The 24594-nt window shown below is 37.1% G+C and overlaps 1 protein-coding gene across 3 annotated transcripts in view; it reads left to right on the top strand.

The window, feature by feature from the left end:
• LOC136845367 (carbohydrate sulfotransferase 11-like) overlaps window positions 1-24594 on the top strand; it is a 152038-nt gene that overhangs the window by 46317 nt on the left and 81127 nt on the right. The window contains exons 1-2 of one of the 3 annotated variants that reach the window (XM_067115637.1): window positions 5315-5380; window positions 20194-20567. In XM_067115637.1, coding sequence (XP_066971738.1) covers window positions 20439-20567 — 129 coding nt within the window. In that variant the 5' untranslated portion in view covers window positions 5315-5380; window positions 20194-20438. Of the gene's footprint in view, window positions 1-5314; window positions 5381-20160; window positions 20568-24594 lie in introns of those variants that run through there. The other 2 variants (XM_067115636.1, XM_067115638.1) reach the window with 2 other exon arrangements.

Consider the following 24594-nt stretch of genomic DNA (forward strand, 5'->3'; position numbering starts at 1 on the left):
ACAAACAAATAAACAAAACGAAACTATATATTACCATCTTAAGGTTGCCGCTGTCTGCAGCAGCAGCCTGTAACTCTTTTTATGGTACTTAATACCATACTGCTAAGTAACAGATGAGGTTCTCCGCTTACCCTACTTTTCACTGGGGAAGGCTCATGGGTCTTCATTGCGTATGCGCCTCTCCCATATGCGAAAGTACGCGTGGCTTGTTCTTAATCCTATCATTACACATTTCGGGGGCTTGAGGAACTGGCCTATGGTAATTTTTGGTACCTTGTGGAAACACTCCTGAAAGACTACTTTTCTGATTGGAGATTGAACTGAGACTCCAAGAACTGTTTTTATTTTTTGTTTACCTCCATTAGTTCCTCCGCCATAGAATACCAAGGTTTATGCTAGTCTCGGCTAAACTTTGAATCTTCATAAATTAGGGGTTACAACCCTACCTTCGAAGCTTTTTTATAATTCTTGCTTGGACCTGCATTAATTCAATTTCTCATTTCAGTATTTCCATTGCAGAATGGACTGCGAAGAGAGGGGGTCAATGCCCCTGACTGTTAGGGTTTATTGCAAGTGCCATAACTCTATCTTTGCTGACAGGGGAATTAGCCCACCATTAAAAACTCTTCCTTTATCCAGTCATGAGTCTGGTCAGGACTTTGATGGATGATGTACAATGAATGGCAGACGCCGTTGGCAGGTACGTTCCCGTGATCACCTGTGAAGGGGTGTGAGGCTGTTTGCTATCAAACCCACCTCAGAGATCAACACTTCCAAAGGTAGGACAGCACCTTCCGGAATCTGCCCAGTCAGTCATTCGATGTAGAGGATTCCGTGACAAGAGAGAGAGAGATGTCAGTGAATGGTATAAGTCCTCGGTCTCACTTGAAAATAGCACGTGTTTGTTTTTTAATGCTGAGACAATAAAATCATCAGTAAAAAAGATTATAGTCAAAATACTGACTACTCCAAATGTGGTGATAAACAAGATAATCACTGCAAAAAGAATAGATTGATCTACAATTCACCATTTTACTCTTCAGTATTTTTGAGGAAACTGCAAACAACCGAGTCCAATGGCATTACCCAATGGAACATTAGACATAATAAACCTAGTTTTATAAAAAAAAAAATAAATAAAAAAAAATAAAAAAAAAATTCATCGACAACGTTTTTTTAGCGATCGTTCAAAAAATGCAAAGATTATCGTGTTTATATCAGTTCATATTATTGTAAATTGTATATGTGAAAAGTCATGGCTTGTAAATCTATATCCATTGTCAACAATGTCCTGGATGAAGTAAGATTCCGAAGAGAATCGAAAATAATTTTTTGTTTACCTATATATCTGTTATCTTGGTAACTTTTGAAAAAAAATGTATCATCACAAAGGTTTTTGCTAGTTATTTATTACTTGCTTTATGCACACTGGCTGTCAGAAACCTTATTTTTAGGTCTACTGTATTTCAATAGAACTTGGAATACGCTTTTCAGCCACCTTAAAGAACATGGAAGGAGGGTGTCATGTTAATCACTGTAATTCACATATAAAACAAGGATGCCTTGTCCAAATGTAAAAAGGTAAGATACATCGAATTAAAGGAATATCAACGATATTTATACCGTAGAAAGACCATTAGCCTATTAACTACCCTGCCAGTCAAGGGTGACTATGATTTATTTATTTATTTTTTTTTTTTTTGCGAGACTGAAGGAGTAAAGGGAATTGATAACCAAAGGTCTCGGCTTCCTTGATATGCTGGGATATAATTTTTCCCCTTTCTGCTTGTGAGTATGTGTGGGGTGTGGGGGGGGGGGAGCCGCATGCGTAAAAGGAATAAAGTTTCATGTTGCAGTAGGGAGAACACAAGTTATGTGATTTAGTGGCAAGAAGCACGAGGAAGAAGAGTTATTTATTTCCCCTGACACTTTACAAGGGGGAACTGATCCTTATTTCCCAATTGTTACGCTGCAGGATTGCTGGGAGGAGGTACAGACAATACCTTAGGAAAGAACGAATTGCTTTTCCTGACGAAGGGATTTTTAAATTTATTAGTCCAGTAACAAGAGTGGAATCAAGATGTTATAATCGAGTTCAGATCTAAAAATGAAGAAGAAGAAAAAGATCAAATATGGAAGGGGGAGAGAGCATGTCCGACAGTAAAAGAAAGAAAACAGCCCGCACGATCAGATAAAACGAGAGGCAAGGAATTTCGAAAGCAGAAAGGAAGAAGAAAAGAAGAAGAGAAACAGTTAGTTACTTCAGAGCACCATAGTCTTAGGCTGATGTTGTAGGAGAAGGAGCAATTACGAGCCTGTAGGTGAGTGTGATTGCAGGGGGAGAACCGTCTTCGGTTCGCAATGATAACTGTTTTTAATGATGATGTACGGATACCCCGCAGCTCTGCTTGTAGACTGCTTGACCAAAGCTCTCAAAAGCCTCCTCGAATCAAGTCCGGGGTTGACTGACCGTTCTGCTCTTCATCTTTCCACTTGGAGGTCACAGATGTGAGATTTTTCAAGACGGGCGTTGCGACTTCCATTTGTCTTTCGAGTGGTGTATGCAGTCTCTTCGTTTTTGTTCCTGTGATTTTCTCTTTCTCCAGTGACTCTCGTGCCTCAATTATTGTGTCTAATTGTCCCTAGTACCAGATTCCTCCTCGTCAACCAATTGGTCTACTGTCCATCGTGCCTTCCATTACCAAACATAGTGGCGTAAACTATCCCCCCACCCCCCTCGTTTGATACACATAATTCAGGTTAACCATTTATTTTTCAGATTCATTACTAGCTATAATACTATTGGCAACAACGGATTCCGTAGCAAAGCATGTAAGTGACTCAATTTGCTGACGCACATTGTTACTGGTTGATCGTAGAAATGCAGAGACATACTTGAGAAAAGTGAAAACTTTACTTTGAATATCCTGGAAAATGACGCACCGTATCAGTCCTGCTTATCCCTTCAATAAGGGGTTATTTAATCAACCTCCGGGTCGTCGGTGATAGTTCAAACATTGTTTGCACGTAATCCCTTTGAACATCCGTGAGCAGTGCTTTGGGCTATTATTATTACTATTATCCAGATGAACCATATCGTATGGAACAAGCCCACAGGGGTCATTGACTTGAAATTCAAGCTTCCAAAGAATATGTGTTCATACAAAAGAAGTAACAGCAGGTAATGGGAAATACAGAAAGGGATCAGTTATTAGAAAAACATATAAATTAACAAACAGATAAATATATAAATAAAAATGTAAGTAAATTATTAAAATACAAGAATAATTGTATTAGGGTAGCAATGCATTGCATCTTCGCTTGAACTTCTGAAGTTCCAGTTGCACGACATCCTCGGGAGGCTGTTCCCTCTGGAACTGAGAAGTTCGACAGCGAGGCACTCAATTTTGAACATGCTTGCTGTAAATGGAAGGGTATAACTTTCTGCAACCACCACATCCAAGGGAAAAATTCGTATAGATGAAATGAATACAATACAAAATAGGCCTAGTGGACTCCAAACCTCAGTATTTGGTAACTACCACTATGCTAAGTAGTGAGATTGGGCTGTTGTTAATCGTTGGTATCTTCCAGAGGCGGTGGAGATATTATAGTTGGCCTGTCGTAAAGGTTCAACCTCCTTTCAGAAGAGCCAGCACATGTTTAACGGGCGTTCCCTTCGGGGCACGATACGTTAATGCCACAAGAACTGACACCGCCTAGGGAGGCGATGTATTGCACGTGGATGTACTGCTCATAGCCAAAGCGGCAGCAGTCAATCGAAATTTGGCTTTGCTAAATTTTCAAGAGGTAATGGAGTAGAGAAGCAAATGTTGGAATGTTTGAAAAAATTGTTGGGGAACAATCTATTTGAGGGATTGCAGTGTAGATGAAGAATACGACTGAAATGAATGTCAGGGGAAATTTTGTATAAATGAGATGTAAAGAACGGCGGAAAGGGTAACAAGAAAATAAACAAAAAGAAAAGGTTACGATGAAGATTTTGTATAAAGTTTGGTGCAAGTAAAGTAGGTTTAGAGTGTTTTGAAGTAGAGGAAGAAGAGGGGCTGATCATAAAGATGAAAAAAGGTAGCAGCACTTAAGTACTTGGCCTTGGAATGGCAGAGGTATGGGAGCTGAAATGCTGCAACATTTGCCAAGAATAACAAGAGCTCGAGATGAAGAGTGGGACAATGTGTGTACGTGGGACAGGCTCGTTACTAATGATTGTTAGCTCGGGTACTGAACGGAAAGCTTCTGCACATGGTTCTGCTTTTGATTCAAAAGTCAAACAAGCTAGCTTTGTGTGCACGTGAGTGTCTGTGTAGACACGCGTCTACAGTACATTATGTATAAACACAGTTACATATATTCATGTATACATAAGCAGATACTACGGATATAGACACTGTAGTGTACTATATACACTACAGTGTGTATAGTACTCTTATTTACTACATAACAACCATCTCTGAACGAGCGCTACTACCACAGGGCATGTATCTGAATTAGAGAAAGACGTTAGGAGAGGCCTTGCCAGCGTTCTTGCTGACTGTAATTAATGGTTTTGAAGACTTACAGGCGAGGGGACGAGTTGTCACGCGGCATCTGTGTCATTATGTGTGCTTGCTAGTTATTAACTCCACATGAATATGTTACTTTAACCGCTGTTTGCACCATAGAAGTCGTTAAAACCTTTTTTGCTTCCACCTATATGTCTCTCTCACCCTCTCTCTCTACGTCTCTCTCTCTCTCTCTCTCTCCTCTCTCTCTCTCTCTCTCTATATATATATATATATATATATTAGCACTGGATTAGCTTTATGGCAGTTTTATGTTCTGGAACAATTGTCAAAGGCAGAATATTGGTATGCATAGTCAGCGCTCATGGCCCAGATTCAGTGTTTTGTTTTCTTCACCTTTTCTTACGAAGGAACGCGTGATAATTGGGCGAATGACATATTGAAGAATTACAAGATTCGCCACATAGGTCCAAGAGTTTTCGGTATGGTCATCTAAACACTAAATGATTGATATGAAGTACGAAGTGCCTTAGAGCAGGTGAAAATCCCATGAGATCAGCAATTAATCGGTAATAAAATGAAATATTAAACCCTTAAGTGTCATCTCGTACGATCTAATCTCATATTTAAATATAGACTATCCACACATAACAGCCATGTTAATTTCAGTTTCTAGTAGCGTTCATAAATAGGAAAATTACTAATTCAGTGGCGATCAGATATAGCAAATGAGGTTACGAAAGTTTTATTAAGTGTGTTGTCTGGCGGTATGTGGTAACCGACGGAGGCAACACCTTCCTCCGTCATGGCAGACGGTCAGTGATACTTCAGCCGTTGTCGAGTTAAACCGCGCGAAGGTAGTGAGGCAAACGACAAAGTCGTTGCGATGCTTGTTTTTTTTCTTATATTTGTGTTGTGGACTCATAAGGTGTGCTTGTATTAAATAATTACGTGATTTATTGGGACAAATGGCTCACCCTGCAGTGCTGCATATGTTGACTCGTCATTGACCTTACCATGATTAGGCAAACGTTGAAAACAACGCCTGTGTGTTGTTTACCGGAATCATGTCACTCGGTTAACTGAAGACCTAATTAGCCTATGTGGCTGAAAAACTGAAAAAATAAAACCGTTGGAATTTCCATGTTCGTCTGGTAACAACTGATTAAAATAGTCACGGTTGTTTATTGTTGTATAGGCCTATATGTATTATATTTCCATAGGTCGACAATGCGGTAAGGGTATCATCAAATGTCTTCCATATGTTCTAAGTTTTTTTTATTTTTAAAAGGTTAATTGTTGATTGGCTTTTGCCATTGAGGTTTTTGTCATTTTTCTATGATTGCTAACATTTCTAGGGCGAGACCGATACCCAGCACCAGCCAGCAAGGCCCATGGAATTCGTCTGGGCTACCGGAACAGCCATATTGTATGCGAAAAATACCATTAATATACCATGTCTATATTTTGCCGGCGTTGCCATTTAAACACTTTATATGATTATATTTTTTAAAAGCTGGTACTGACTGGGATGTAAAGAGGAAAATTCAGTGCACAGCGAACGGTGTTAGACAGGCTAATTTCTTGGAAGCTAATTATTTGTAAACAATATATCGCTAATTGTGTTCTTGTCCGTTTTCCCATTATAACCAATCTTTTAATTTTTTATTGTTTGCAAGATTTTTAAAAAATATGGATCGACGGTCAGTTTTATTAAATATTTTTATTATGTTTGCTCTCCGTAAGACGTATTCAGTAAGAATGGCGAGAAGGGTTTTAGTTATTAAAGGAACACCAGTTTTATGGCCAGTGAGGCAGAAACAGTCAAAGATAAGTGTGAAGCTGACGAAAACAGAAGAATGAATGATCTTATATGGTTGGGCAGTGGTATTAGGCTATATATAAGACTGCTGATGCATTGTAGAGACCAGATTGCTAGAAATAATTGTTGGGAAAAATATCAAAGAAAAGTTCAGTACCGAAGTATTTATTAATGATTTTTTTGGGGGGTTACTAAAAAAAATAGAAAGACGTGTATATGGTGCAGCTCAGGTGAGAGATAACTTGAGAAATTTACCGCCTTTTATGTTTTTACGTTAATCCCTGAGTGACTGGTACTAAACGTGGCGTCCCGCGGAGCTTTTCACCGTAGAAACATAAACAAAAGACGGTAAATTTTTCACATTTTTCGGTGAACTTTTAAAGTTATCTCACCTGTACTGCATCATATACAATACATCCATTTCTATATTATTAAGTTAAAAAAATAAATAAATTAATAAACTACCTCCTTGTGGAGCTCTTCCTTAGAATTACCAAATTTACGAAAAAAGATGAGTTTAAACCTTGTGGGGAGAGAGAGAGAGAGGTGAAAATATAACGTATAAATATACGATATACATGAAGAACAAAGCAAGGAAGTGCTCACAGTCTAAGCGTGGTGGAATTGGCCTCGTTTTTTAAAATGGGTTTTGGAATAGTCTAGCTTACGGTAGCCATTCCTATAGCGGGAACGTGGGAATTCGTATTGAAATCCATCCTGTGGCGTGCGAGACAACCTTGAACATATTATCTTAGCGTTTCTTCAGACAATGTGCCGTTACGGACAGTGAATTTCATTACCGTCTGGTGACAAAGGTTATGCATTCCCGGTTCCGGGCTGTTTTTATGTCGTCTGCCAACCCGGTGTCTCGAGGAGTTATCGAAGGGCGTCAGTCTAAATACTGTGGAGGGGAGGATTGGTTGGGCCGTAAGACGAGAATGAATTGGTTTGATGTTTATTTATTTGTTTAAATTATTATTTTTTATTTGATATGTTTGTTTTATTAATTTGATCTTTGCATGTTCATTTATTGATCCTTGGACTGGCGAAAATATGCAGTCTTGTAGGTCGTTATATTTCTGTTATATACAGCTCACCTTAAAGTTTTGAAAATCGTTGCCTTCTAAATTTATTTTTTATTTATCTTGCCAGTGTTTCTAGAGGAGTCTACCAGACGCAGTTTTTCTTAGTTACCGAGCTTGGTGTAGGCGGTCGTTACCGAACCAGTGTTTTCACCCCCCAAAAAAAGCCCACTGACTGTTGTAGGATTTTAATCATGGCCAGCTCTTGATAGACGATGTAGTTTATGCGTGGAAGAATTATGCACAACGAAAACGTTAAGTAAACATTTGAAAGAAACATTTTAGAGGGTAATTATGTAATAAAATTAAGTGTAAATAACTTATTAGTGAAGGCATCATGAGAATAAATTATTTAACATTTCATATAGTTAGATACAGAAAATGACATGTTTTAAGTTGTATGAGCTCGTAAGTAATTTAAACATGTATACTTGTGTGTATATATATATGTCTATATATATATATATATATATATATATGAATCTATAATAACCTCAATGACCTCTCAACTTTGATTTCTCACGTTATTTGGATATAATCGGAAGAGTGAGAAACCAACATTATGCTACAATTGCATATACATATATATACCATGACCAGTAGAACACACACGCATATATACAGTATATACATATATATATATATATACATAATTATGATTGTATGTATAATCATCATTGCCTCCAACGTGAATTGATGCAGAGTGCCTCATATATGTATATACAATATATAATATATATATATATATATATATATATATATATATATATATATATATATATATATATATATATATAGTACATATAATGTATATTTATTTATATATATATATATATATATATATATATATATATATATATATATATATATATATATATATATATATATATATATATATATATATATATATATATATATATATATATATATATATTCATCATTGCCACATGACACAGAGGGCCTCTATTATATGTATATAAAAATATATACATATAAATGTGTGTGTGTGTGTGTGTGTGTGACAAGCGTATCCAGTAAGTAAAAGAAAATTGAAACGTCATCTTTACTGTTACAAACACACTCACAAACTCTTGACCTCGCGCATAAATATAAGGCATGGGGCTTTTTATATGTATCCTAGGTCTAGGGTTTCGAGCCATTCCTGGTTAGGTGTACTCGGCTAGCAGTCTTAGACATGTGCAGATACAAGGCATTGCAACTAAACTTTGTCACTTTGCGCAAAATGATAAATACAGGCAATTGTCTTAGTGAATAAGTCTGATACAGTTATCCTCAGTTTCATAGTGAAAGGAATATAAGGCACTCAGTATTTGAGGATTTGACAACATATTGACAAAGGGCATAGTCTTAGAATGACCAAATCGAAGAAAACTCCTATAAGTACCAATAAACATGGATTGATTGATTTAATTAAAATTAAACAATGTAATTGATGTACTGTAAAAATTTTAATATGGATAGATTTATATGATAATTTCAAGACTTGAAGCAACGTTGATCAAAGTTTGGCCTAATTGTTTAATAACAAATGCACAACAGAAACATTCATTGACTAAGAACTTAATTTATGTGTAGCGTATTCTGAAACGCATACATTAGTTGTCTGTTCAGAATATTATCTCCCCCATATAAGGCCGCTTAGGATCTTATTAACTCGCTCTCGCTTTCCTGCTGTGCATTCAAGTCGTCGAGTATGTAAAGTCTTATATATATTTGAGCGGTCTGTGTGTGTGTGTGTGTGTGTGTGGGCGGTATGCACCAAGGTTCAGGTAGAATCCTTCTATCTTTGCTCCCCCTCTGCAAATGCGTACCCCTAGGTGATCCAGACCTCCCACCCTATCTCTGCATTACCTCCCAGAAATACAGTCCCTACCCCTCCAACCCCCGGAAATACTCCACCCAGCCCCATCCCCCTCTTTCTCTCTCACACGAGCACACTTTTGACCATTCGAGTAGCCGCCGGCCGTGGGACTAGACTTAGGTAGGTAAAACTAGAGCTGCTTTATCAAGCACCTGCTTTTGTAGCATCGTTACAAACCTGCTCCGATGCGCTGAATCACTTCGGCAATTCTTGAGACAGTATCTATTGTCCAAGCTCACATTCCTTTCTTACTGGACTGGTCCTATATCATTAACTTCATAACGAGAGAGGCGTCTTCCCCTGAAGTTATATAGCCAGGCATGACCGAGTGAAGTCAGCCCTAAATTTAGAAATTGTAATTAAATTTTTCGCAGGACTTTATACTAAATACATGTATAATACATACATTCATACATAATGCGCGCGTTACACACACACACACACACACACACACACACATATATATATATATATATATATATATATATATATATATATATATATATATATATATATAAATGTATAGCATGCTTATGTCACTAAATAGCGCGTGACGGTATATTCAGCTAAAGGCCACAGGAAAATTAAAATAGTACCAAGCGCTTTCGTGTTAGCACCAACACATTGCACCTCGAAAATGTGTTTGGAAATAACCACAGAATGTAGTGCTCATGACTATTTTTCCAGTGGCCTTAGCTGGTGCGCTATTTTATACTTGCATACACAAACTCACACACACACACACACACACACACACACATATATATATATATATATACACATATATATATATATATATATATATATATATATTATATAAACCAGCCTGGGGGCAATTGCTATTTAATAACGAAATGACAGTGAAATAATATTGTGCACTTAGCGTTAGGTGGGTTTAATAGAAAACGATGATATTAAAAGAAAACGCCAGTGGCTGCCTTATGTAAGTTTTCGTTTGAGAATGAGACATGAGTATTGATAGGAAAATATGATTAATGCAGTCTCGTTATGGAAAAGAATTGACATTGCACATTGCAGTCAGAATAAATATACGTACTCTTCTTGCTGTCTCATTTGTTGTCAAGAATCTCTCTCTCTCTCTCTCTCTCTCTCTCTCTCTCTCTCAGTACTCTTCACTTTCTTTAGCTCTTTGAAAATGTATTCCGGTCGAAAGTAACAGAACCCACCAAGCGTGTAACGGAGTAAGGAAAATTGAAGTCAAAAGATTAAGGACGAGGATGAAGTCTGAGATATTCTGCCGATTTCGTTCTCGTGTCAAGAAAAATCTATTAGAATATCGTGTGTAGGTGTTTTTTTTTTTTTTTTTTTTTTTTTTTTTGCTTGCCTGCCTGTCTGTCTTAGGATGGGTTTATTGGAACAGTCATAGCCTGGAGGTTGATCCACTTAAGGCTGCATGTTACCCCAACGTCAGGGATTTTCAATCTACGTTATATGCACCCTCGAGTCTCATTAGCTCTCGAATTTTAATGGTGACGAGGGGCCTTTTCGAGACCCCTCACTCCAAGGTCTATAGACCATGCCTCACTCAATCCAGAATAATTAAGGGTCTTTCCTGAATTAAAAAAAAAAAAAAAAGTTGTTCGTTCACCAGCATTACATGCTAACGGAAAACGGGATCAGGTTGGGTCAACGAACACCTTGTCACCTTTTATCCGTGCTTGGGACCAACGGGAGTTGTGTTTGATGGTTTGTGAACAATTCTTTGGATTTCGTTAACTTTATGTGGATTGTAAGGTTTTTATTTTCATTCTTATTTTTTTAATTAGGATTAAAACAGGAAAAGAAACATATTGGAAAAAAATACTGGAATTTTGTTCAACAATGTAAGTGTTTACGTATTACCGTGTGTGAATTATTATTGATTACTTTTTGACATTTCCGTATTTCTGTTGCTTAAAATTTCGTTATCTCGCAGTTTCTTGCAATTATCATTGGTTAGTATTTAGGAAATCCTAAAAAAAAAAAGTACGCTGATGTGAGGAAACAATACGTGTAAGAGGCATCATTTAACTCAGAATACTCAGAGGCCAGCTGCAGTCAGTATATTGCGCTCCTCTCTCTCTCTCTCTCTCTCTCTCTCTCTCTCTCTCTCTCTCTCTCTCTCTCTCTCTCTCATTAAATGGATACACACGCATGACGAGACATTGACAATGCAAAGGTAGATTACAAAAAGACTTCAACTTCAAGAGGAGATGGTGTATGTACGTGTGTATTTATGTATGTATTTATGTATGTCTGCCAACACACGAACAGACATCGATGATGCCAAGTTGGGCAAACGCATCGCCCTTTTATGAGAGACTTATCTCCGGTCTCCCATTCCGTCCGGGCTTTGCTGTGGGCAAACCGGTTTTTTTATTTTAAGTAGCTGGGTCTCTGGACGGGTGGAGCTAATATTCTCGGGTTTAAAATCGATCTTTGTCAGTCACTGTTTCAGTTCCTTTTTCTTTACTAATGCTAAACGATAAGGAACATGAACTATGCGACAGGTCGAACTTTATCTGATTGCTACATTCGTTTTATTGTATATTTTTATTCCTTATATGCTTGTCTTTCATCTTCGTATTAACGTAGAGAAATAGTTTTACTCACCTGTCACATTAGTTCATGGAGAAATGTCTTACTGTACGAGGCACCTATTCAGTCATAAAAATAAGGAATATATATATGTATATGTATATATATATATATATATATAATATATATATATATATATATAGGTACCTGAAACACATATATAAGTATATATATTATGTGTGTACTAATTAAAGTTGCACTTGTTAATCAAGGCTGTCACACGAAAACGTTTTCGGGCATACCTTAGCATTCTACCGAACGCACCCCCCATCAGGCAGTATCTTTTGTATATATTGGTTTATAATCGAAAATGGGCGCGTTCGATAAGGTGACAGATGAGTTACTCGAGCACGTGTTTGTCAAACTTCTACCCTCCCACCAGTATTGGTTACTTGGCCTAAAATATGTGGTCCAGATGCTGCAGAATCACTGAAGTGTGTTCGTATGACACGGCCTTACGGTCCATTGGAACAGTGATATGTTTATTTTTAGTAGTATATATTTTTTTTTTTTTGATAACAGGACTATTACAAATGTGGCTCATGACAGGCTATATTTGTATCAGACTGGCCTCGTTACGGAGTTCAGGGAGGGAGTGAAAGAAAAAAAACAAGAAAAAGTGTAAAAATGTCCATATATTTGTAGCTCTTAACTCTACCTCATATCGTGCAATTATACAGTCATTAAAGCTGTTTAATCATGGACATCTTGCCTCAAATTTCTTCGAGTTGCGGTGTGGATTTTTCAGCTCCGTTCCTACACTGCATACGGCACAGCGCCAAATAGTGAGTGATTCGCCGACCTGCCGCTTCTTATGTGGTTAAGTCCTGAGACCACCCCCACCCGCCTCTCCAGGCCTTCCACCCATCCCTATTTTCGCACGCTGGCCTGTTTGCATAATGGTTTTGGTTTGCCTGCTCATCTGCCGTTCCGTAAAGTTACAGTTAACATATCAGTCCGAACAGATTTATTCTGAAAGAGAGTTCGAACGAATCTTCCTGGAAGGTCGTTTAAGCTCTATCTACTTTTTATCCTTTTTTATTAAGCGCTTTTGATCAACTTAAGGAAGGTTGCACAGATTTTTGCGCCCCGAGGGCCGCGTTTATTCCCTGCCGTTTCGCCGCCAATCATCATCTTTTTTTTGTTTTTCCTTTCAAGTTGAAGGGGAGCATTACAACGCAGGAATCCTCTCGCCAAGTGCATGCGTCTTTGCCGACGGTAGATACTTGACAATTTTCACATTTTGAAAATATATTGGTTCGAGTTGCTACAATCTGCAATTTACTGAATCTCCTCTTTTGAGTTTTACAGGTTTTTAAAGACGACTACACTATGACAGTATTAAGTATAGGCTAAAGGCCGGTGCACATCAGAGCAAATAAAAAGTTTTTAGAGAGGTTGCTTAGATGTCTTAAACTGTGAAATGTTTCTTAAAGTAACATGTCTGTTATTAAACTGTAGACCTGTCTCTTAAAACCAAATTTATTAGTAAGGAAGAGATCTGTCCATTTCAAAAGCAACAAGCCATTTAAGTAAGAGTTGCATTACCAAGCTATACACAGTTTCCTTGAATTTACGAGTGAATTACTAAGTTTTATGCGCGTTCCTACAAGTAAAAAATGATTCAGGCATTACTATAAGTACGGTAATAAGCGAATGAGTAAGCTATATGCATATTCCTTTACGTAACATAGGAATCAGTACGCTCAAAGTATTTTTTCTAACGAAATATGTGACCTAGGACGAATGAGTTTATAGACAATGCTGTTAGTGACGGATGTTTCTTGAGTAATGGATGCAAAAGGCAAATATTTCCACGGATAATGACGCGAATGTGTAGTGGTTCCATGGATAATGAAGTTAATGGCCAAAGATTTCACGGGTAACAACTTTAAATCACTTCCGCTCAATGCAGTACTTTGCAAAGTTGAATGTTAATGTCTTATTCTTTCGGGTCAATTTTTTTTTATTTTCTTTTCTGGGATTGCACTTCGCTGGAGCCTCAGAAATTGAACAGCAGGTTCACTTATTATAGCTTAGAGCAAGAGAGATTTATATGCTGTTACTTTAACTCTTGCTTTATTTACTTTATATATAAGCTTACCAAGAAGGGAACTTCTTTTACACTTGAGGTTTTATTTTCGATTTGCATAACAATCGCGCTTTCATTATTCTCTCTCTCTCTCTCTCTCTCTCTCTAGAACTATCGAATTTATATTTTGCATATGCGTAGAGGTAATTTTTTTTCGATTTACGACTATGGAATTTCTATTTTGTATATGCGTAGAAGCTTTAATTTCGATTTACACACATAAGAGATCACAAACATTCTCTCTCTCTCAAGAAGAACTCAAGAACTAATGAATTCATATTTTATATACCGGTTTCTATTCGTGCCACCGCTCAACGTCGTATTTCATGTAATTACAATACTTAGTCGCATTAATTATGGAAATGAAACCCTTGAAAGACAAGCGTGGAGGAATTTCACTTAGGCCCTTTGTATCGCCCGCCTTTGGAGATGATGATGACGATGATAATGATGATGATGATGATGACATTTATACAATACGTCTTCACAAAATACTAATGACTATTTTTCTGTTGCCAGATTTGCCTTTTCGAGTATTTTTATTCATGGATTTATCTCGGAAAGCTGTTTTATTTGACGCTTATTCGAATGCTTTGGCAGTTTGCAAATACAAAACAATGTCAGTCCAAGAGATGAGGTGATTTTTATATATTTTTCATTACCTAGGGACTCGTGCTACTCTTCGGCTTGCCGGCCTCATTGTTGCCCACGCCGGACTCCGATGGTCTCATGTAAAATTCCTATTTTTTGCAAAGAGTTTTGGTAGTTCCATGGCCATGAATAATGATGTATAATAAATCGCATTTGTACAGATTTAATGCACCACAAAGTGGTGACTTAAGAGTGTCCGGAACTGCAATGAATATTGATTGTGTGTCAGCAACCTGAAGAATGAATGCTGAATTTGCATAAGACGAATGAAGGACTGTTGCATTCCGCTTAAGTAGAGTAATAAGGGCTGAGAAAAGAACCGAGTCCGATTTTTATGACTTGGCGTGAATATTGAAATTTTTCGCCAGCTGCTCAAGAAATTCCCCTCACCCCTCTCTCTCTCGTTTTTACATTGGACAGTGCAACATCAAATGAATATATTCAAAGCATTAATTTTCCACTTATCACCATTATCATTAATATTATTGACCATAGTGCTCGTGTTAGTCCCACAGTGATATTAGTAGTGATACGATGATTTTAAGGAATCACCATAACAACAACAATAACAATAACAATAATAATAATAATAATAATCCAGTGCTGTCTTTTGGGGGCCACCTGGCCTTTAAAAATTAACATAAATATTTCAGTAACTTTCCAGTCGCATCTAAGTACGATATACCGACAGCAGTGTATTGCTTGCCATTTCCTTGTTTTAGATTTTGTGGTAGGTAGACTAGGTGTTCGTTACCTGTACTCTGTCTATGCCACACACAAGAGCATATTTATATATACACAGTGCATTTTATAAAAAAAACCATTTGTAATTTTTGGGTATTAGTCTCTCGAAACCTTTGTAGCAACTTGGTTACGGTACCCGCTGCCAATCACCTGATTTTAGGCGCATCTGGGGTTAGGGGAATATGAGAGGATATATATACTGCGTGTGTGTGTGTGTGTAGGTTTATACACACACACACACACACCTATATATATATATATATATATATAAATATATATACATAAATATATATATATATATATAAATATATATATATAAATATATATATATATATATATATATATATATATATTCGTCGAGTCCTGTATTTATTTTATGATTGTTGGAGAGAGGGACAAAGAAAGGGTTTCAATAGATACACACGGTCATGTCGTAGTGTTGTATTTAAACTTCCTTCTTTTTATTTACACAATTTTCCTCTGGAAATAAAACTTTATGAACGCAGAACGACCAACTGTACTTATTTTACAAAACAAAATTAAATAATTTCAACATGGTCTTCATACAGTGATTGAAGACAAAAATCTTTGCTAGCCACACCAAAAAACTTCGTAGAGAGAGAGAGAGAGAGAGATATGAACTCAGTATGACAAGTTTTATAGTGACAGTGATAATGAAAGAACAGTAGCCATAATGACCATGATTAAAAACATGAGAGAGAGAGAGAGAAAGAAAGAAAGAGAGAGAGAGAGAGAGAGAGAGATAAACTCAATATGAATTTTTACAGTGGCAGTGATGAAGAAAGAACAGTAAGCATAATGACTATGATTGAAAAGATAAGAGAGAGAGAGAGAAACTCTGCATGACAATTTTTATGATGGGAATGATGAAGAGAACAATAAGCAATAATGACCATGATTCAAAACATTCGAGAAAGAGAGAGAGAGAGAGAGAGCCCCGAACACCCATGGAATGTTCATCCGCCTGTTAATGTTCTCTCCTTGGTCTAGGACGCCCCGTTATAGGAAGAGGTAGAGTTTCCTGTTCTGCCAGCCAGTGGCGTGTGTGCGTTTCTATTCGTTGGTTGCGCCGTTGAAATTGCTCTTTCCTTCACGTGTTATTTTCGTTATTGCTTGCGAGGATCTGTCTTGAAGTTATCGGTATTACCTCTGAGGACTGTTATCAGGAACTTTCAGTCATTGACTTGATTATCAAGACTTCAAGACTTTTCTTATGCGACACATGTGGTCCAGATCTGATAATAATGACAGTGCTAACAACGGGAGGAAAATCACAAAAGGAAATGATGATGCAAGTGACGTTGGTGATGATGGTGATGATGATAATTGGAGGAAACTGGTCCTCTATGCAAAGAGAGAGAAAAAAAGACAGCTGGTAAATCTAACACGAGTGATTCAGGGATAGTCAACATACGGGTCATAAACTTCAGTGTCGGGGGTCACAGTCTCTCTCTCTCTCTCTCTCTCTCTCTCTCTCTCTCTCTCTCTCTTTAAGAAATAATTTAGTCGCTATTCATTTGTGTCTTGTTTTCCCCGCTAGGTTCTTTTCATAAACAACACGCAGATGGCATTTTTTTTCTCTCATTTTTAAGGTTCTTTTATGACACAGTCATAACGCCAATATATTCTGTTCGTTTTCTTTTTATTTTTAATTTTTTTTTTTAGAAATAAAAAGGCGAAATATTTTGGTCTTCTCTTTTCGTCTTTTGTTCTTTCCTCACGCGTTCTTTTGTTTTATTTTGTTTTATTTCTGTAAATTGAGGGTTGAAATTTTTTTTCTGGAGGTAATCTTTAATATGTTTGAGATTTTTTTATTCTCTGCCACGATTTGGAAATGGAAATTTATTTTGGGGTTAGAATCATGTGTTCTTTTACTTATCTTTTTTTTATTTAAGAATTTGGACTTTTCCGAGACACTGTAATGTAATAGTGAGTTTTCGTAATCTTTCCCCGTATTTGGAAATACGCGTTTATTGTTGTAAAACACAGGATTTTTTTATTTGTCTGTTTTAAACTTAAGGAATTTATCGAAATTTGTCAAACTATTTGTTATGTATTTCTACTTTTAACACTTTTCCATTATTTCAAAATATATTCTCTTGTTTATTAAGATTCCTCGTTCTTTATCATATTTGCTCTTTCTGGACGTAATATGGCATCTTGTAAAATAGTAATCTAGACTTTTACTATTTTCTGTTTTCTTACTTGGATGGTATCAGTATTCTTCTTTTACTATAATCTACTTCCCTACTTTAATGGTATCAGTCTTTTTTCATTTTGATAAAGAGAAACGTATATACAAATAAAATTTGCTTTAACTGAAGTCTCAAATATTATTTTAATAGAAGAATATCCAAAACTGCTCACTTTTCTTTCTTAGGGTAAATTGCCAGTGACGAAACATTAATTATCAAGTACAAAACGTATGAAATAAAATAAAATAACATAAACAAAATAGTAAATTTCGTATTCAGAAAACCTCGTGGTTTATTAGTTTGAACCTGGGTTCTCCCGCTAAAGAGGACTCAGGGTTCAAATACCGCCGCGGACGGAGTGAACTCCCGCGTTCTGACGGAACCAGTTTTGCTTCTGTTGAACCCAAGCAGAGAATTATGTAACCGGTAGTTAGTCGACTGCAGTGTTGTGAGCTTAGCGGGAGGAATCACATTAAAAAAACAAGGTCCCCGTATGGGGGATAGTACCGTCAGTGCACCTCACGCGGTGCACTGTAGGCATTACTTAAGGTTCTTTGCAGCGTCCCTTCGGCCCCTAGCTGCAACCTCTTTCACTCCTTTTACTGTACCTCCGTTCATATTCGCTTTCTTCCATCTGACTTTCCACCCCCTCTCACAATTTTTCACTGCAACTGCGAGTTTTCCTCCTGTTACACCTTTCAAACCTCCTTACTGTCAATTTCCGGTTCAGCGCTGATTGACCTCATAGGTTCCAGCGCTTGGCCCTTGGCCTAAATTGTATATTCCAATTCCAAATTGTATACAAAACAAGGTGACAGTCGAAATTGTAAGCTTTTAGAGCTGCTATCTCTCTCTCTCTCTCTCTCTCTCTCTCTCTCTCTCTCTCTCTCTCTCTCTCTCTCTCTCTCTCTCTCTCTCTAAGTGGAAAATGCGCTTAGGCAAAGCATAGTTTAGGAACTTCATCCCAAAAATCAGAACTTCACGCTTGCAATAGGCCACAGGTGTGAGGGTGAAAGTTAATAATTGACTGAAATGTGTCTGAGAAGACGTTGTACAAATTAGATAAAAAAAAAAAGCTAGGAAAAGTTAATAGTTGTTTACGGAACATTCTCGAGTGACTGGTAGAAAACGGCCAAAGAAAAAAAAAAGTTTAAAGGCACTGTATATGAGGAACTTGTCAAGCGTAATACGAAGTAAACAACAACAAAATTTGTAATAGGTCATAAATGTATGAAACTTCTGCTCAAGTATTTGAATGACAGTAATCGTTCTGAAAAATTTAAAAATAAAGTTAAATTTTAAAGGTGCTTTATATGAGGAACTTGGTAAGCTTAGTATGAAGTAAACTACACTTATAATAGTTCATAAATGTACGAAACTTCTCAAGTATTTGAATGATAGAAATCGTTCTAAAAAAAATCTTAAGGTTTACAGGTGCGGTATTTGACGGATCTGCTCTAAAATCACAATGTTTTTGAAGAAAATTCTAAAAACAGTTTATAGAAATTGTTCGACACAGAATCGGTATAAACTGGAACCACTATGAGAATTCGTTCGTCAAGAAGATACGGTAAAGATTAGGAACTGGAATTTGGCTGGTCAAGAGTGCTCGTATCCCTTGTATCCCGTCACTGCTATGGATTTTGGCGATTGGGATGTCATTGCTACGTGTTCTTGCTTTTAAGTTTAAAGTCCGACTCTCCTTTGGACCACTGTAAGAGTTTAAATCTTTTTTATTTTATTTTTTTGTTAATGCCTCTGGAGGTTTAATCGTCTTTAGCGTACAGTGTTAAACTTTAGCAATTTTCAGTTTTGGGATGAAAAGTCCTTTGTTTTTTAGTCGTAGACAGTTGCTCTAAAATTATTCGTTCGTTCGTGGTTAGTGCCGTCAGTGCACCTCTTGCGGTGCACTGTAGGCATTACTTAAGGTTCTTTGCAGCGTCCCTACGGCCCCTAGCTGCAACCCATTTCATTCCTTTTACTGTGCCTCTGTTCATATTATCTTTCTTCCGTCTTGCTATCCACCCTCTCCTAACAGTTATTTCATAGTGCGGCTGCGAGGACTTCCTCCTGTTACATCTTTCAAACCTAACTCTCAGTTTCTATCCAGCGCTGAATGACCTCATAGGTCCCAGCGTTTGGCCTTTGGCCTAAACTCTCTATATATATTCCTAAAATTATTCGTTGTATTTTCTTATATTTTTCGGTAAGATATCAACATTAACGTTAACATACTTCATTAATGGAACAATTTTTCGATCTTTTCCATTATTATTTTAATTATTTCTGTAATATAAAGTGTCCTTTCTGTTATTCATTACTGAAACAAAAGAAATTAAATTCTCTCTCTCTCTCTCTCTCTCTCTCTCTCTCTCTCTCTCTCTCTCTCTCTCTCTCTCTCAGTTATATGAAACTGCTTGTTCATTCCTGTGGAGAAGGTTATATTAATTGTAGATACATCTGAAAAGTGCATTCGAATTCCTTGTGTTTGAAAAGTTTTGAATTTTACTCCTCAACATATTAATATAAATTGAAATAACGCATTTGCAGAAACCATACCATCATTCAGACTTGAAATTACAGATTAAAAATGAAAAGAAACAGACCGGACGCTTTGTGAACAATGCCGATCAACACATAGAAACAAACAAACAAACATTGGTGATGGTGATGTAGCGCTGACCGCAGTGACGTCACCTTAGCATTGCCGGTAGCGCCGAGGAGCTGCGGCGACAAGAAGAAGAAGAAGAAGGAGAGGGAGGAGGAGGAGGAGGAGTCGTTCGGGAGCGGAGTCTTGGTGGTTCTTTGGAGCGACGAGCACTGCTGCCATGGGCGGAAGGGCGTCCCAGCGGAACGTGCTGCTGTCGGCGGTCACGATCTACGTCCTGCTGGCACTCACCACCGACATCTTCGAGAACGTCGAGCCCAAGAAGGACGTCTTCAAGTTGGAGAAGCTGGTGAGTAGCCTGACTTCGCTTCTTTTGGGTGGGGGATGTTTCTTCTCTCTCTCTCTCTCTCTCTCTCTCTCTCTCTCTCTCTCTCTCTCTCTCTCTCTTCCATGAGTATTTATCATTGATGTCTTGCCTTTTTTGGGGGTTTGTTTCTCTTTCTCCCCTGGTTTTATTATGGGCGTTATTTCTATTTTGGGGAATTGTTTCGGAGTTCTCTCTCTCTCTCTTTCTCTCTCTCTCTCTCTCTCTCTCTCTCTCTCTCTCTCTCTCTCTCTCTCTATGAATTTTTATTATGGTTGTCATTTGGTCAGAGTTCTTTCCATGTTTTAAAAAAATTGTTAAAACGGGCCTTTTTTTTTTGGTTAGCCATTTATTTTCAGCAAGCTGTTAACAAGTCATTTTTTTCATAATCTTTTAAAATTTTCTTTCGTCAGTTTTAGATTTTTTTTAGGGTTATGTATGTCTTCTGGCTATTTTTATGGTCCTGTGTGTGTGTTTGTGTGTTTTTTGGTTCATCATTTATTCTGGAATATTTTTCAGTCAACCAAATATTTAGGATTTTGCAGAAGTCATTCATTGTTTTCAGGATTCAAGGCTGTTATTTGGTTCGGGCAATTTTAAAGGTCAGCCATTTTGCTCCCAACATTTTTTAAGGTCATTCATTCTATTCGAAGCTTTTAAGGTCATCCGAATTTTAAAGGTCCGCCAATTTTTTTCCAAAATAATTATGTCATTCATATTCTAGACGTGTTTATGGTCTTCCTTTTGTTCAGGATATTTGTAAGTCAGCCATTTTGTTCCAAAATCATTTGAAGGTATGGTACTTCTTTTGCATATTTTTTTTTTTTTGAGGGCCACCCATTATTTTACAGATTTTTTAAGTCATCACTTTTGTTTAGAGAATAATTTTTAGGTCGAATTTTGTGGATATGGATTTTTTTTAAATGTTGGGCAATGATTTTGTTTTTCAAGGTCGAATATTTAGATGAGATTTTGTAAGGTCAACCATTTTCTTCAACATTTTTCTAGGTCAGCCATTTGCTTTTTTTTATATTTTTCCTTCACATGTTACATAACATGTTACGTATTTTGTTCAGAGATGATTTTTTAGTTGAAATTTTGTGAATATGGATTTTTTTAAAGGTTGGACAACGATTTTATTTTTCAAGGTAGAGTATTTTGTTCAGCGTATTTCTAGGTCAACCGTTTGCTTTTTTAGTTGTTTGTAAAAGAAAACTATTGTGCCGGCTTTGCCTGTCCGTCCGCACTTTATTCTGTCCGCCCTCACATCTTAAAAACTAAGGAGACTAGAGGGTTGCAAATTGGTATGTTGATCATCCACCCTCCAATCATCAAACATACCAAATTGCAGCCCTCTAGCCTCAGTAGTTTTATTTATTTAAGGTTAAAGTTAGCCATAATCGTGCTTCTGGCAACGATATAGGATAGACCACCACCGGGCCTTAGTTAAAATTTCATGGGCCGCAGCTCATACAGCATTATACTGAGACCACCGAAAGATAGATCTATTTTCGGTGGCCTTGATTATAGGCTGTAGCGGCTGTACAGAAAACTCGATTGCGCCGAAGAAACTCCGGCGCATTTTTCACTTGTTTAATAATTTTCCTTCTCATGTCACATAATTTTCCAGGCGATAGCCTCCTCTTAGCGAAGAATAAGCAGGTACTTCCCGAAGCAGATTTAATAAAACAGAATTACGTTTACTGTACAATTACTTTTTTGTTCGTTTAAACGAAGCGTAAAGACCGTAGTCGAGAAATTGTCTCAACTGCGAAGTCATATCGTCATATACGATAACACGACTGAAGACAGGAGTTACACAAGTTTTTGTGCCATTTTTGGTACAAATCACGAGAACTCAACCTTCTTGCGACATTTTTTCTCTAGATTTTTTATATTGCGACCACCTTTTTTCCTTTTTTGCGACCCTTTTTTATAGATTTTTTTTTATATTGCGACCACTTTTTTTTCTCTTTGTCAGTGCTTTTGTTCAATTTGTAGGCGATATACCCTATCATAGAGAGGGTTGATACGGGTATCGTTGAGTATCTTGCTTTTTTTTTTATTTAAAGATTGAGCGAGATTGTCGGATGGGAGTAAAAGCGAAAATGTGGATACAAATGAGATAAGTATTTTATCCACTAATTATCAAGGATCTTTGACACTGATACGCAGAGATATATGATTTAATAAAAAGAAATCGTTGATTTGGTAAACACGTTAGCCTTGATGAAAAGACGGGTGTGTGTCTTTAGAGGTGGTTTGGTCCTGTGGAGAGCAGAGTATAGCTTGGTGAAATTGTGTGGGCTAGGATGCTTATTGCGAAAAACAGCCTTCGTTTAAAAAGAAAGGCAAATGTTCGTGCAAGGAGTAGGTAGAGCAAGGTCTAAGAATACCATAGAGTTTACTCATGATGTGGAAGTATTCTGTACTGCTGTTTCATTCTAGATTCATTAGTTAAAAAATGAATGTGACAATAATTTATTGTCCTGTTCTTATCTGAAGCCAATAATTTTCAAGGTGAAAGGCATCTCTGAAAAGATTAAAGGCATTAGACCATTTCTCACACGAGACCTTTCATGTGTGAGAGAGAGAGAGAGAGAGAGATGATTTTCATGTGATGGAGAGGGAGAGAGAGAGAGAGAGGGAGAAAGAGCGAGAGAGAGATCAAAGATTTTCATGTGATGGGAGAGAGAGAGAGAGAGAGAGAGATCAAAGATTTTCATGTGATGGAGAGAGAGAGAGAGAGAAAGATCAAAGATTTTCATGAGATGGAGAGAGAGAGAGAGCGAGAGAGAGATCAAAGATTTTCATGTGATGGAGAGAGAAAGAGAGAGAGAGATCAAAGATTTTCATGTGATGGAGGAGAGAGAGAGAGAGAGAGAGAGAGATCAAAGATTTACATGTGATGGAGAGAGAGAGAGACAGAGATAAATCAAAGATGATTTTCATGTGAGAGAGAGAGAGAGAGAGAGAGAGAGAGAGAGATCACAATGGTTTTCATGTGACAGAGACAGACAGACCAACAGAATCAAAGATGCTCTTCATGTAATGGATTCAGCCTTCGGAAGGGAACGTAATAAAGCCCTATGTAGGGGACCTTTGGGGCAAATCACAGGCTTGCATTTGATTGATAGAGGGTGTGTACTATAGAAGAGTCGTGGGAACTCGGTTATGGAGCCTTGTATCATATTATAATTATAGGATTGTGGGTATATTTGTTTGTGGGTTGAAGGTACGCTTTTACTCTCTCTCTCTCCTCTCTCTCTCTCTCTCTCTCTCTCTCTCCATCACATGAAAATAATCTTTGATTTATCTCTCTCTCTCTCTCTCTCTCTCTCTCTCTCTCTCTCTTCTGCGATCGTTGAACTCGGCTGTTGAATGCCATTTCTTTATTGTTTGTGTCTCAGGGTCATCAGGTTTTCAGACTTGTCTTGTAAGCTAAAGCCGTAGTCATACAAACTTTACAAACTTTATTTATTTATTTATTTATTTACCTATTTATTTATAGTAAAAGTATCGCACTTTTGTACTTTTTTACTCGTTCATTTGTTATTGAATATAAAAATGTTAAATTGTACACTTTGTTGATGTGCTTGTTGGCTGTTATTCTTCCGTTCATCGATAGATGATTTTACGAGAGAGAGAGAGAGAGAGAGAGAGAGAGAGAGAGAGAGAGAGAGAGATAACGATTTAAACACTGCTTAATTTTAAGTTAGCTTTTATTTATGAAAGAGAGAACGATTTAAGCACTGCTTATATTAAGATAGCTTTCATTTATGATTGTCATTTATTGATTTGAAACCATTAATGTTGAGCGGATCAAAGTTTAGATCATGTAATGCAATCTTCATTGACCAGATTAATTCCTTTGAATTAATCTGGGATTTCAGTGAAATTTTGCAAAATGGTTTGCCATATGTTGAAACCCGATTTGATTATGAGATGGAAATGGATCTTTGATTTTTATCATTGCCATTGACAAAGCTATGTGCATTCCAAGTTCATTCTT

Source organism: Macrobrachium rosenbergii, chromosome 2 (genome assembly GCF_040412425.1).
Source record: "Macrobrachium rosenbergii isolate ZJJX-2024 chromosome 2, ASM4041242v1, whole genome shotgun sequence".
Classification (NCBI taxonomy): Eukaryota; Metazoa; Arthropoda; class Malacostraca; order Decapoda; family Palaemonidae; genus Macrobrachium; species Macrobrachium rosenbergii.